General features: G+C 46.0%; 1 protein-coding gene across 11 annotated transcripts in view; it reads left to right on the forward strand.

The window, feature by feature from the left end:
• CAMTA1 (calmodulin binding transcription activator 1) overlaps nucleotides 1-14,016 on the forward strand; it is a 232,694-nt gene that overhangs the window by 171,472 nt on the left and 47,206 nt on the right. For all 11 annotated transcript variants that reach the window (XM_085080214.1, XM_085080216.1, XM_085080215.1 and 8 more), the window contains one exon: nucleotides 5,119-5,272. In XM_085080214.1, the coding sequence (XP_084936340.1) occupies nucleotides 5,119-5,272 (154 nt within the window). The remainder of the gene's footprint in view (nucleotides 1-5,118; nucleotides 5,273-14,016) is intronic.

Below are 14,016 nucleotides of genomic sequence, written 5' to 3' on the forward strand. Positions count from 1 at the left end.
CTGTGCCCTTACCAAGGTATTGAAGAGGAACTGGGGAACATGTTATAAAGTATACAGCCAAATTAAATCTTGATTCTCTTTAAAACAATTGCAGGAAATCTCGTAATCTCAAAATAATCTTTTGCTTTCCAAGCCTTTCAATGTTTGCACTACATAGAGCTGCATTGTCTTGTAGCCAGTCTATTGTCTCAAAAATGATTGAACCTAAACAAACAAAAAAACTCAAAAAAATCTGGGTTGAAAAACTGGGAAAATGACTCTGTGTTGGAGCAGTGGGCTGGCTGACCTTTGGACACAAGCATTGTATCCAAGGTTATAAATTTTGAGACCACAGCACAGCTGGGATGTGGCAATGGTGAGGAGGGTGGGGATGGCCACCACCCCAGAGGGGACCCAAAGCTCCTGTAGCCAGGCAAGGACAGTGACAGCTACCACCAGTTCCTGAGCAAGTGTGTGTCGGGATGCTGATTTAACTGCAATTAAAACCACATATGCAGCAATGTCTCTCTGCCCAGCTGACCCTAAGCATCCTCTCTTCCTGAGGAAGCTATGGAAGGGCCAGGAGTTCCAGCAGCTCTTTTGTCACTGGAGCCATGGGGACAAGGTTAGTTCAAGGTGCTGTGCTAGCTAGAAGGGATTTTCCAGCAGAAGGAGTCCTGCTCTGCAGCACAACAACTGCTTTTGTGTCTGGCTCTGGGGTCCCACTCTCTTCCCTGTGCTCCAGTGCTTCAGCTCGGGTTCCAAGGCTGTGCTGTGTCTCTGGTAATTGTCTCGTTCTCCCTAATTAAACATGCCCAGCTCTAGATAAATTAAGGCAGTAGGTTGTGTGCTCAAAGGCAGCGGATTTTTTTTGTTGTTTTCACAGTTAGTGTGGAAGATTAATATATTCCAAGGCGTCAGCCACCAGGTTGCCTTCCATAGCATGACCTCAATTAGAAATTAGTTCAAGGATAAAGAAATTGCTGGGATTCAAACCAATAATCTTGCCCAAAGCTAGAATTTGGTCTCTGAAAAAAAATCCATTACTTCTGTGTCTGTATTATATATTTGTGCCTTTTTCTTCAAGTATCCTAGGCTCTGGTCTCAAACCTTTAAAAATCCAGAGGAAACCCTCCAGAAAGACACTGCTATAAATAGTAGAAGATTCTATCATCCATGTGTCTGGGAATAGTTTAATTCCCTGGTTTGATTTTTAGATAACATGTAGATGACACACAGGCACTCTCAGTACCTGTCCCTGAGTTACCTGTGGGTACTGAAGCATCATGTAATGGCAGCCCCTCAAAACCACAGAAACCTCTTTATATTATCTTTTTTTGGGGGTGATAATCCGTAAGATATTAATCCTGTCACCCTACAGCAGTGGATGTGAATTATCTTCCCAGAAAGCTGAGATTCCTTTTCAAGCCTTTTGGATTGTTTGAGGAATACAAAATAAACCTAGTGAAGGAATAGATGTGGAAAATAAAAACCCTGTTATAATTTTGGGGGTGAACTGGGAGGGAGGGGGGCACAGGAGCTGTCTCTGCACCCCACTGCCATACTCCTCTCCTCCTACCCTTCTGCTTCATGGTGTAGCCATTAGACCTGGAACAGGCTGGTTTCACCATGTGTAGAACTTCACAGGTTTCACAGCAGAACCAACACAGCTGTCCAGTGCCAGCCAGGGCAAGTGACTGTATTTGGGGGTAATTCCTTGGCTGAGATTAAATTCACTGATGCTCATCACCCCTGAGGATGATGTACTTCCTTTCATCCTTCCAGCAGGGAGTAAAAATGCAAAACTTTCAGCTCAGAGGTATTTTTCCAAATAAAATTATCTTCAGCTGTGGTCATCGGTGATTTGGGAGCCCCTGCCAGTGAGATTTTGCCTTGAGCTGATTGCCTTGGCTGAGCAGCTGAAGAGCAGCTGGAAGTTGGCCAGACATGGCTTTTGATTTTTGCTTTTAAAAGAAAAAGAAATAGAAGACGAGAACCAAACCAGCATGCTTTGGGAAGGCAGAGGGTTTTTTGTGATTATTCTCCTTGAGAAGGGAGACTTCCCCTCGGAGGGGACTGACTCTGGGAAGTGAAGAGGAATTAAAAGGTGGTTGCTGAAATGAAAGGAGGGTTTCCCCTGTGGCTGAGCCATCGTGGAACTCTGGAGGAACTGACCATTCCTTCACCCCAGCTTTGCTCTGCCCATGCTCCCCCACCTGCCAGAACTGCTCCAGTTTTGTGTTTCTGCTTCTGTGAAAAATCCCCACATGGGGCAGGCTGGTGGAGCAAACAATCCCTGTTTCAGTCAGATAATTTCCATGGTGGGCAGCAGAGGAGGCTGCCAGGCTGCTCCAGCCACTGGGATGGAGGGCTGCAGCACCATATGTGCCATTGTCACTTTCTGGGTAATGTGTACACTTTCACCATCACATAGTTTTTCTCCTTCATTTTTCATGAGAACTGGCATTAGATTAATGGTTAAGCCATGGAAGAAATGTAACACCATGCCAGTCTGATTTATTGACCACTTAGTGCTGATGAAGCTTCAAACAAGAGTCAGACAGATGTTGCAGTTGCATTTTTCTTCATCAAAACCAAAGACTTTTTGTGTTTAACCACTTGTTGCACCATCTCCTGCTCACCCCCCCAGCAGCAGTGGAGGCAGTTCTGCCACACTGAGGAGGCAGGAGAAGCCAAGGAGCTCTGTCCAGGTCAGGGACAGATGGCAGTGGCTTCAGTGCAGGTGTGGGGGAAGCAGAGGAGCTCTGCTGAGGCTCCAGGCACAGGAATTTCCAGCAGCAGTGTTTCTGCAGCCCAGTCCAGGGCTCCTCTCATTCCCAGCTGGCACCCAGTGAAGGGCTTCTGCCATAGCATGTCCACTGTCCTGACACCTTTCCTGTGTGGAAGTTACATTTGTAATTTTTCTTTCAGTCTTTCACATCTCTCTTGCTCTCCTGGTAGGTCACCACAAATAGTGTTGATGATGAGTCTTCTAAAACCTACATATTCTCTTCATATGTGTCAAAACATTTCAGTTCACCAAGCAGATTGGCATTCATGAGATTTGTCAGTCTGGGGTCAACTTTGAGCTGTAGGCATGAGGAACAAACCTGTTTGATTTGTGTTTATTTTACATGCTTTTATATATAAAAAGTATAAATTCCAGTGCCAGTCTGGACTGCTGAGGTCCACTTGCTTGTGCTGCACTGAAGCCAGGAAACCCCATAATCCTGTCCTGCTTGGTGACAAACAGGCACTGTTAGGCTGTGAAAAACAGTTTACCTGAGAGAAAGGCAGAAGCACCTTCAGCACTGCCACATCACCCAGTGCTGTGTCCTTGCTCTTTTCTTTGAAACTTCCCTGAGAGCAGGAGGTGTATTTACATGAAATCTCTGAAGCATATTACTTTTATTACTTCATCATCTAGATCACTAATTATGTTAAATTAGGTGATGGAGACTATTTGGGTGTATGGGTAATCATTTTTACTATCTGAACCTCTTCTGAATTATGCACAAGGACTGTGATGCTTCAGACCTCCACTTCGTAGAAGGAGAGGATGTGATATTTTTCCATGTCCTCTGTGTCTGTCTGGGGCAGAAGTGCCCTGTGAAAAGGAAGGTTTTGAGCATGTCACAACTGCACACAAAAGGCCCAGCTGTTTGTCTCCAGAAGAATCTCGGGAATAGAAGAGCTAACCGTTTTCTTTGCTTTAGCACTTTCCAAAACTGCTCTGAAATAAATTGTTAGCTGTTCCTTACAGGTTTTCTTTGCCTCTTCCCTGTGCAACACAATTCTTTCAGCACAGGCTGCAAGAATTTGATACTGTTTTCTCACAGAATTTTCACTGAAAATCCCCTGCTTGCAGTTCTATCCATAGAGGGGAAAAATGCAAGTTCCAGCTTGCATGTCTCCTAACTTAAAAGAGCTTCTCCTTCAGACAGAGAAATACATCTGGTTACTGATGCACTGTGGGGCTGCTCTGCATGCCATGTTGCAGCAGGTGTCTGTGTCCTGCTCCAGCTCTCCCCTGGTTTCATAAGCAAGTGCTCCCATCAGCACAACCTTTGCAAGCAGATGATGGGTTGTGTTCCCACTCCCCCTTGGAACAGGGCTCTAACAGCATTAATGAAACATTAGAGTTTTAATTACACCATTATCCTATTTATTTTTATAAATAATTCCAAAGCAGTCATTAAAGTTTGCGAACTTAGGAATAAATTACTTAAGGGAAAGAAATCATCTCCTCAATCTTGTTATTATCTATTGAACAATCTCCCTGGGACGCTGGTGGGGAACTGGCAGAGTTGTTGCTGTTGTTAAGATGATTCATTTACTCTCAGGGTGGTAACACAGAGCTCAGCTCCTGCTCCAGGTGTCAGTGGGATGGCACTGCAGTGCGTCAGAGCAGGGTGCCTCCTCACCAGCCCCACGGGAGGGAGAGGGCAGTGGGATCTGTTTGTGGGATCAGCCTGTGGGATCCATTTGTGGGATCAGCCTGCAGGATCTGGCACCTCTCTGTCCTTCTGCAGCTGTCCTGCAAAGGACTCTTTTAGTCCCAGCTTGTAAAGCAGCTTGCAAAGCTACATCTTTCCAGGCTTGTCTGTAGGAATTCCAGGCTTGTCTGTAAAGAGCCCCTCTTTGGGGTGCTCAGTTTGTGAGCCTCCTCGGCTCTTTGCTCCCTCTGTCTGTCACTGTATGGAGAGTGTGGCTGTTCCTGATGTTCTCAGGTGACTTTCTGTATATTCAGAATAGCCTAATGTGGACCAGAACTGATGGAAGCTTTGTCTCAAATGAATGAAAGGTCTTTCAAGCCAAAGCATATTACATGGTGTTCACTGTAGGTGGTGTTGGCAGGACTCTTGCAAGTATTTGGTGTTGTAAGTGTTGGAAAACAGGTTCACTCTGAGCAGACAAGTGGAGAGTTTCTAGCAGAGAGCTGTCAGGATGGGGGAAGCCATGTGCAAACTGTCAGGCCCCATCTTTTGCCACCTCTTTTAAAGAACAGCTCTGATCTCGGGGACATCCTGTACGTTCTGGGATCTGATCATGATGCTTTCTGTCTGAGTTTTAATTTGGAAGATACATGCAGAAAGTGCTGGCGCCAAGGATGTAACTCTTGCTCTGCTGTCCCTGCAGAACCCAGACATTGTGTTGGTGCACTACCTGAACGTCCCAGCCATCGAGGACTGCGGGAAGCCGTGCGGCCCCATCCTGTGCTCAATAAACACCGACAAGAAGGAATGGGCAAAGTGGACAAAAGAGGAGCTCATCGGGCAGCTCAAACCCATGTGTGAGTATCTGCAGCTGGTTTTGCTTCTTTGCTATATGTTTAGAGTTCTGTGTTTCTCATAGCCAACAGCCATGCCTGTGAAGGAGTCATTTGTCACCATCCAGTTCAGCTTGCATCTGCATTCACTGTCTCCCCATATTCAACACTTCTGGGATGCATGGTATGAGAGCTGCCCAGACTGTCCCCAAAGAAGTCCCCTCTGCACACTGGGGAAAAATTGTAGCTATATTCTTGCATGTTCCAGGGCTGTTTGGAGGCACCTGCTCACCTGCAGTATTGGCAGGTGGATTCTCCCAAGGGCACTCCATGTTGGGGTGGTCAGAGTAAGGTCCCAGTGGGTTCTGTCATTTACAGGTGGCCCCATGGAACTGAGTGTTTTGAGTTGGACATCATTTCCTACAGTTGTGAACTTTGCAGCTTAACAAGAGGGCTGCTTAGGTGTGCAGAGTGATGGGGAAGTTTGCCCTCAAACAGGCAGTTCCTTGAACCTCTCTGCATCTGCTTTGGTGTATAATACTTTCTTTTGCATCACAGTTATATAGTATGTTTTTCCCTGGAGAGGACATTCCAATGTGCACACAAACATTTTTGCAATGAAAGAAAAATTAGACATAAAGTGGATCTATAACCAAGAGAAAATTAACTGCAGGAGCCACAATATCAAATCTGAGTCAACAAATACCAGGTCTGCTTCTGTCCCTGCCCCCTGCCCCTGCCTGGATGCTGGTGTCATGCCCAGCCTCCTGTAATTGGAGGTCACAGCCACAGAGTGCATCCTGATGTGTCTCTGCCATCCATGAAAGATCAGCCTCGTGCTGATCACAGCATTGGTAATCTGAGTTTGCAGTCCTTTGTTGCATCCTGAGCTGTGCAAGACTGTGTATTTCTTTTCCACACAAAGCTGGAGGGCAGAAGAGAATAGAGAAAATGACACATTTGCCCCTGGAGCTGATAAACTTAGACAGAAAACCAGGATATTGGTGTAGCTGGGATTGGACAAGTACCTCAACATTAAAAAGGAAAGGAAGCAGCAGCCTGTTAAAAAATCTGCAGTGCATCAAGAAAATTATGTGAAAACTACAACGAACTTGCCGTAAATTTAATAACACTTGGCTCTTTTATGTCTCAGGAGGGAAGAGTGAAATTCTGCGCAATTATTCAGAGTATATATGCATGTACACGTCTCTGTTTATGGGTACATATCCTGGGAAACACATCCTCAGAAATGTAGCTACAATAAAAGCTTTGGATTCTGATCAGACCTAGAAAACAAAGAGGACACGGATAACCGTGTTCGGGGAGCGCAGAGGGGCACAGCTCGCCAAGAAGCCATCAGATTTGGTTCCAGTATAGGGTGTGCCATGAAATTCTGGAGCCAAGCACATTAGTTTCATCACATTTTTGCATTAATCACATTCTTTCACAGACTTCACAGTTTGATTGCCTGATGTTTCCAAATTTCTCTGCCCTAAAGCAGATTTGTCAATGGCTTAATCAAAGCGTTGTGCGTGGTGTCACTGGTGCAGTGACAGTCTCACCCTTTTACCTGTTCTGTGTTGGGGTTTGTTTTTTTTATTCCTCTGGGCTTGGAAGCTGTGTGGGGTTTTTGTAGATTCTTTTGTTTTCTTGGTTTGTGTTTTCCGTAAGAATTTCACATTTAAGACTACTTAGTGATGATTACAGCCAGGGTGCATGTGGAGGTCCAAAGCCTCTGTATCTGCAGGGAGGTTCCCATTTCAGACCACTGATGTCATTCAGGAATAGGGGAAAGAAGCTGATAGTAGTTCTGCCTTTGGGGAAAATGTTTCCTCCTGGTCAGAGGTTGGTGGCAGTGTCCAGCTCTTGACTCAGTACAGCACAAGAAGTGCTGTTTGTTCAAGTCCTACTCAGCCTGGGCTGCAGTCAGGTGTTAGAGCTGTTGACCTTTCTCAGGTATTAAAGATTTTCTCTCAGATTCGAGGGTAGCAGACAGTCAGTGGAGTGGCACCAGTGGTATGGGAGCATGTTCTCTTGGCCATGTGTGCCTGCAGAACTAAAAGCAATGTGGCAGATGGATGGCAGGGTGAGCAGCATTGGTCCTGGAGTCCAAGCCAGACAAATACATCAAACTGTTTTTGCTGAAATGTAGAGAGACCCTGGCTGGGATGATCAGGGAGTTTGTTTACGTTTCTTGCATCCATAATTCACTCAGCTCCCTCTTCCTTCCGTGCTGCATCATGCCAAAGTCAGTCCAGGTTTCAAGTCTTCAGTAGCGTCAGGGACAGGCAGCAGCTCCTGGTAGCAGCCTCATCACCCCTGTGAGCAAAACAGGGCACTGAATTCTGTGTACTGACAGGTGGCTTCTGCCCTGGTCCTGAAGGAGACCTCTGAACCCAGAGAGAGCTTCTTGGCTGGCTGCAGAGGTGATATTTGCTCATTCTGTGACTGTGCTTGCACTGGTGGTTATGGATTGAAAAAAACCACCTTTTAGGACTGGCCATAGAGCACTGAGAGCTTTGTGGAAACAGCATTAACTTGTTCTAACATAGCTGGTGTGTGAACTAATTAAGAGACTGAAATGAACCTATCTGAACATCCCTGAAAGGTAAATGCTGCAGATGCTCAAAGGATTTGAGGTTTTCTCAATGCCTCCAGCTGAGTTGAGACTGTAAATAATTAATTAATTAGCCTGACTTCATCTTTCATGGCTTTGGGTTTTTGCTTTAGTTCTGATCTGTTTGCCACCTGCCTTCACACTGGGACATTCATGACCCCCTGATTACCCTCTGTGGACTGTCACTGTTGGCTTATCAGACCTCAATTTGTCAGTCCTCAAGACTAACGCGTATGAGCCTGGAAGGCCTCATACCCATGACCTCCCAGAGGATGATTCCTTTCTCCTTGCAGGCTTGGAGATGGCGCCCCTCATCTTAGAGGTGTCAGCAAGGTCAGGGAGCCCAGGGAAGGCTGTGACACCTCCAACCTGAGATAATCCAGCTGTTGGGAGCAGCTCAGCTGTGTGTCTCAATCAAAAGGGTTGTCGTGTGTGTGTTGCTTTGGTATGAATACAACTTTTGGGGGACATTTGTGCAAAGTGAATAGCTATGATACATGAAAATCCTACAGGAACGTTGTCCTAGACACCTGTAAGTCATTTCAGGATGCCTGGTGTGAAGAATGAGCCTCAATTTGGCGTTGCTATCAATTTCCCCCCCTCTTGTGCCCCGTTACAGTCTTGCTTTGAGATTTCTCTGAACAGATTAGCAGATGTCCTTAGAGGCATCTGGTGGTAAAAGCAAATTCAGTGGCAGAATCCATCACAGCAGAATTCTGTATATAAACTCCATATGATCAGCAAATTGTGGGCCAGCTCATGTTGGGGGTTTCTCCAAATCATCCCCTTTTGGCTCTCTCATCCTTCAGCTGGCAAAGCATGACTTACAAGCTCACAGCTGGTGCTACGTTGCAATCCTTGTTCCAGGTCCACTATAATTAAGAGCTATCTTCCTTTCAGAGGAAAAGCTTTTTGCATTCCTCTGCTGCGTAGGAACTGAGGGCTTCTGTTAGTGCTGCCTGCACGCAGCCACAGCTGGGGAAGCTGCAAGTTCCACGTGTGCCCGTCAGTCAGTGGGCATGGGCTGCTCTTGCCTTTTCCCAGAGTCCCTAATTCTGTGAAAGAGAGCCCATCAGGCTTCCTGGAGGTGACCTTAACCTGCATTGTCATCACTGGAGAAGGCATCAAATGCCTGTGGCTCAGAACAAAACTCAAATAGCAGCAATTGGCATTAATGCAGTTGGAAGAATTGAGTTGTTGGGAGTTATATCTTGACTTGAATTTATATTCAATTTCAGTAACTCTGTTTAAGGAGTGGGGTTATATTTCATCTTAAAAGATCAGTTGTACAAAAGTGCTACAAGGGATAATTTTTGCAATTCCCCAAGCAGTTTGTCAGAGCTCCAAAGTGTCCCTCCATGGAAACTGAAGCTTGCCAGCTTAGCTCAGCTGGCCACGTAAAAAGCAATGTGGATTCTTTAAAATGACATTGAGTTTAGTAATGCTGACTTACAGTTTTACTGCAATAATCTGAGTTTTTATTAAAGAGAACACAGTAAAAGGTGCTAGATAGGTTCTTATATCCCATCCACCACCTGGACTTTGAGAACCCTTGTTCATACTGTCTGCATGGCCATCATCATCAGCCACCTGCTCGGCTTCTCTTCTTCCCACCAGCCCTTTCACTGCTGCAGGTGTCCTATTCAAGAATAGGCTTTTCCTCTCCCTCTGAAATCTGTGGTGGCATTTGTCCCCAGAGGAAACTTGTTCCCATGCCTATATGGGCCACTCTGTAGGGAAACACGTTTTCCCTTGTGGCAGAGTTTCACCTACTGTAGAAAGTCCCACTTTGCCAAAAGAACAAAATCAGGAACTGTGTTTCAGCTGGTGTCTTTCAGCTGTGTTTGGAGACACTGAAGGGAAAGAATCCCACTAATTGCTGAGAGCAGTCCAGCAGGAACCCAACGTTTGCAGTAATGACAACTAACTTGAGGAAACCTAAACCAAATAGTTTCCTGACCCTCTAAAACTTATATATTAAACCAGATGCACTGATTGCCGAACCTCTCTGAGGAGGCTATGGGCACGCCAGCCTTTGTTTCCCGTTCTTCCTTAGTATTTTATCTCCCCTGTTAACACTTCCCTTTAGCGACTGGCAGACTCAGTCCTAGAGTATCTGCAAACGTGTCAGTCCACCTCTTCCTGGCAGTGCCACCGCGGTGTGAAAGCCTGGGGAAGGAGGGCTGGGAGCCCCGGGAAGAGCCCTGGAGAGAAGGGCTGGGAGCGCTGGGAAGAGCTCAAGACCCACTCTGTGAGGGTCTCGTGTGGGTTTGGAGCAGCGGGACGTGCGGTCCCGATTCCAATGCTGATCCCAATGCTGATCCCTAATCCCGGTCCCGATCCCAATCCCGATCCCAATCCCGATCCCAATGCTGATCCTAATGCTGATCCCTAATCCCGATCCCAATCCCGATCCCAATGCTGATCCTTAATCCCAATCCCGATCCCAATGCTGATCCCTAATTCCGATCCCGATCCCAATGCTGATCCCAATCCCGATCCCAATGCTGATCCCAATCCCGTTCCTTATCCGCTGGCGCCACCTGGCGGCCGCCGGGCGCGGCTCCCGGTGCTGTCGGCAGGAGGCGAGGAGGAGGAGGGGGAGGATGGTGATGATGCCCTTGAGCCGCAGCCGGAGGAGGGCGAGGACCACACAGGAGGAGCTGGAGAGGTGATTTCCACTCTGCTCCTCCGTGTGCGAGCAGCCTGGGATTTCACACATCCGTAAATAGTGGCAGGAGCCCTGCTCCGAGCAGCTTCAGAAGAGCCGTGTCCTGCTGGTCCCCTCCAAGGGATGTTGGACAACATGTCTGCCCACTCCCTGTGAGCATCCACTGCATCTGAGCAAGCCTTCAAGGAAAGGTGTTGCTTTGGAAGACAGACATCCCTTTAAAGAACAGCTCTGAGCAAAGTGCCCATGTGAGTCCATACAGGATATTAGCATTCAGGGGGTGTCACTGATGTCCCCAGCAGTGAGGCTCAGGTAAACCTGTCCTTCACAGCCAGTAACAAGTGGAAATGGAAGGGTGGAAAATCAAAACTAAACTCTGTGTGGGCGTCTGAGTACAACAGGATAAATCTAATGGAAATATCCTTCAGCCAAACTGAGAAATCAGAGCAAGGCCTTCTGTCAACAGAAACACAGGGAAAATTGAAGGGACAAGGCCGCCATTTCCAATTGACCATCGCCATGGAAACACCTCTCCGAGTCAACACTTGGTGGAGCAGGATGTGGGCAGTGAGGCAGGAATGGGCAGCTGGTCAAAGGACCCACTAACGCTCCCAGCAGCACTTTGGGGATTTCTAAAGCACTTTGTGTGGGTCAGGAGTGGCTGAGGGCAGGACTTCTGACACCAGGGTTTTCAGCAGACTGTCAAGATACATTGGGAGGAGAGGCAAACAGAAATCTAACCTTGATGATTCCAGATATTCCAGCTCTATCAGTCTATCCAACTTACCTGTTACAGGTAGGAGATCTCATTGTTGTACTCAAAGTAACAAAAGACTTGGGGCAAATTGGGGCAGAGGAGCAGGATGTAGAGTATAGGGAATGGCTTCATCAGGTAGTGTATGTGTACCTGTATGTGTAAGCTGTGTTCTGGGGGAGGTGGTATGGAAGAGCGAGGTCTTTGGAACAAAACCAGGAAGTATAAAATGTTTGAAGTGGCAAAGAGAAATGTCTAAGAGCATTCAGAAAGGGTGAAATGATCAGATTTAAATGTGGGAGGGTATTTTAGGGACAAATTTTGCTTAGGGTAGGGAAACCACAGGGAAAAAAACAGGAGCTGTTGATGGTGTTGGGTCTAGAATGAAGACGAGACAGTGAGGTAAAGCTCAGGTGACAGGGAGGAGGATGATATCTGCAAGACAGGAGGACTGCAGGCCTGGAAATGGTGGAGGACTGACTACCACCAGCAGCAGAAGGAGGCAGAAATAGCCAGGGTGTTGTCAGAAACCTGGACAATCATATGTTTCTGTGTGCAAGTTTCCCTTGGATTCTGAGCTGCCTTTTTGCTGGTAGTTCAGATCATCCTTCATCCCTTTGCTCCTGATGGTCAAAGTCCTGGCAGTGCTAATGAACAAGGAGCTGCTGGGCCACTATCAGAAGGTCATTTTTATTGCCTTTTCTTCAAAAGAGAAGGAAGAGAAGAAAGGTGAGAGCCCAAGCTCACAAAAAGGGATTGGAGCAGCATTAGCACTCTGAGTTGTGGACCTTTCCCCAGCCTCTCTCCTTGCCTTTGAGCACCCAGGAAGGCACCAGTAACTCTGCTTGGCTGCACTGTCTCGTGCTGCAGGCACTGTGCAGAGGGTGTGTGGCAGGAAGAATGTGTTGCTGCTGTAATGCAGCAGCTTTTAGACCCCTCCATGATACCACTGAAAAGGAAAGTGTTGAAGCAGTTCACAGCTTTCATTTTAAATTATCAGGAAATGCAGTAGGAGTCTGAACAGGAATCCGGATTAAAATCCTTTCCAGAATTTCTGCTAAGCTTCAGACTTTTTTTTTTCCTTTTGTGTTCATATATTATGGCTATATTTAATCAAACATAGTTCTACAGTGGTTTCACTTTTTGAACCACTAAGAACCAGGAAGAGTATGTGTGTATGCTTTTTATTAGCCTTCCTTTCATAATGCACTTTTTTCCCTATAGAAATCTCCTTTCCTGCTGATTCATTATGTGTCAGGAAGCCAAGCGTGACATGTTAAAAGCCATCTTGATAGTGTTTGGTATTCAGTACTAACAATTCACCAGGCGCAGGAGTCTTTCTTTAAAAGAGGGAGGAAGAAAATCTGCATATTGGATGTGCCAAGATAGTGGATAATTTGCATTAAGCATCCAGACATTCTTTTTTTGCAATCTGTCACCCTTCACTGGCTTTTTATTTTATAACCTTCATAGCATACGGGGAACATAAGTACTAAAAAAAAGTGGCACCACGTGGACAGAAGCTGAAGCTGGAGCCCTTTAGGATCAGCTGGAATAAGGCTAGAGAAGGACCTTTCCTCAGCAGCAATTGATCCTCAATGGAACTTTGCTGTGCTAGAAGGACCTGAAAATAATAGGCATGGTCCTTTAAGTACCCAGCTATAAAGCTGTCCATTATGCCTTAGCTTCCAGCTCACAGCTTCATTCAGACTTAAGAACCATCATCATGAATACACAAACCCCGAGTCATGATTCACTTCCCAGACTTGCCCCCATGATGTGCTGCTCATCCCAGGATTTAGCAGTAGTAGGGAGCAGAGCTGCCATCCTGCTGGAACACAGATTTTCTGTACCCAGCAACACGGACACCAGCTCACATCTTTAGCAAAGCGTTCCTGAAGTAATCAGAAATTACTTAATGCAAAGTTTCTCAATAATAATTACAGTTCAGTAACTTTGTGTCATACAGTTGAAAGTATCCAAAATACCTGACTGCATTCTAATCTCACTGACAATGTCTTTTTGGTAAAACTGCTATTTGAACATCACTTATTAGACATAATATCACAGGTGACAGAATAATGTATCTTAAATAATAAAATGAATGTGAGCAGAGGTAGTGAAGTGGCAAGCTTGTCTAGCTTAAACTTAGACATAATAACAGAGACTGAGTGTTAAGAGGAAATTCAAAACTGTGAATTTACTAGAAAGCAAAATCTGTTGGGTACGATAACAATAAATGTGGTCATCAAACAAACATAGAGGGACTTATTACTAAACTATCTGCAGCACTTTCAATAGTGAAATGAGGAAGAATACTTGTAAACCTTATTTACAGTATTTCTGCAGGTTATCCAGCCTGGCCAATAGAAACGCGAATTCTGCAATACAAAGCTAGACTAAGATGAGATGCTGTTAGGCAAAGTGACATTAGTGGGTGATGAGGCAATACAGCAACAGGTAACAGAAAAAGCAATAAAACTGCTTCACAGAGCAGATCCAGGAGCTCTGTTCACCAGCTGCATGTGACACACTCAGTGAGCAACATCAAAGAGGACAACAGGAGATTGTTCACAGGATATGCTGCCCCTGTGACCACAGCCATTAGATGTCAAAAACATGCCTTCATTCGCTTCTGATCTCCCTGCACAATGTTGCTTTTGGCTTGTTCCCCAGCCTCTGGCTGTACAGGAGCATCAGCCCAACCTGCTGTTGCCAGGATTTCA

Source organism: Lichenostomus cassidix, chromosome 21, assembly GCF_008360975.1.
Source record: "Lichenostomus cassidix isolate B80296 chromosome 21, HeHo_3.0, whole genome shotgun sequence".
NCBI classification, from domain to species: Eukaryota; Metazoa; Chordata; class Aves; order Passeriformes; family Meliphagidae; genus Lichenostomus; species Lichenostomus cassidix.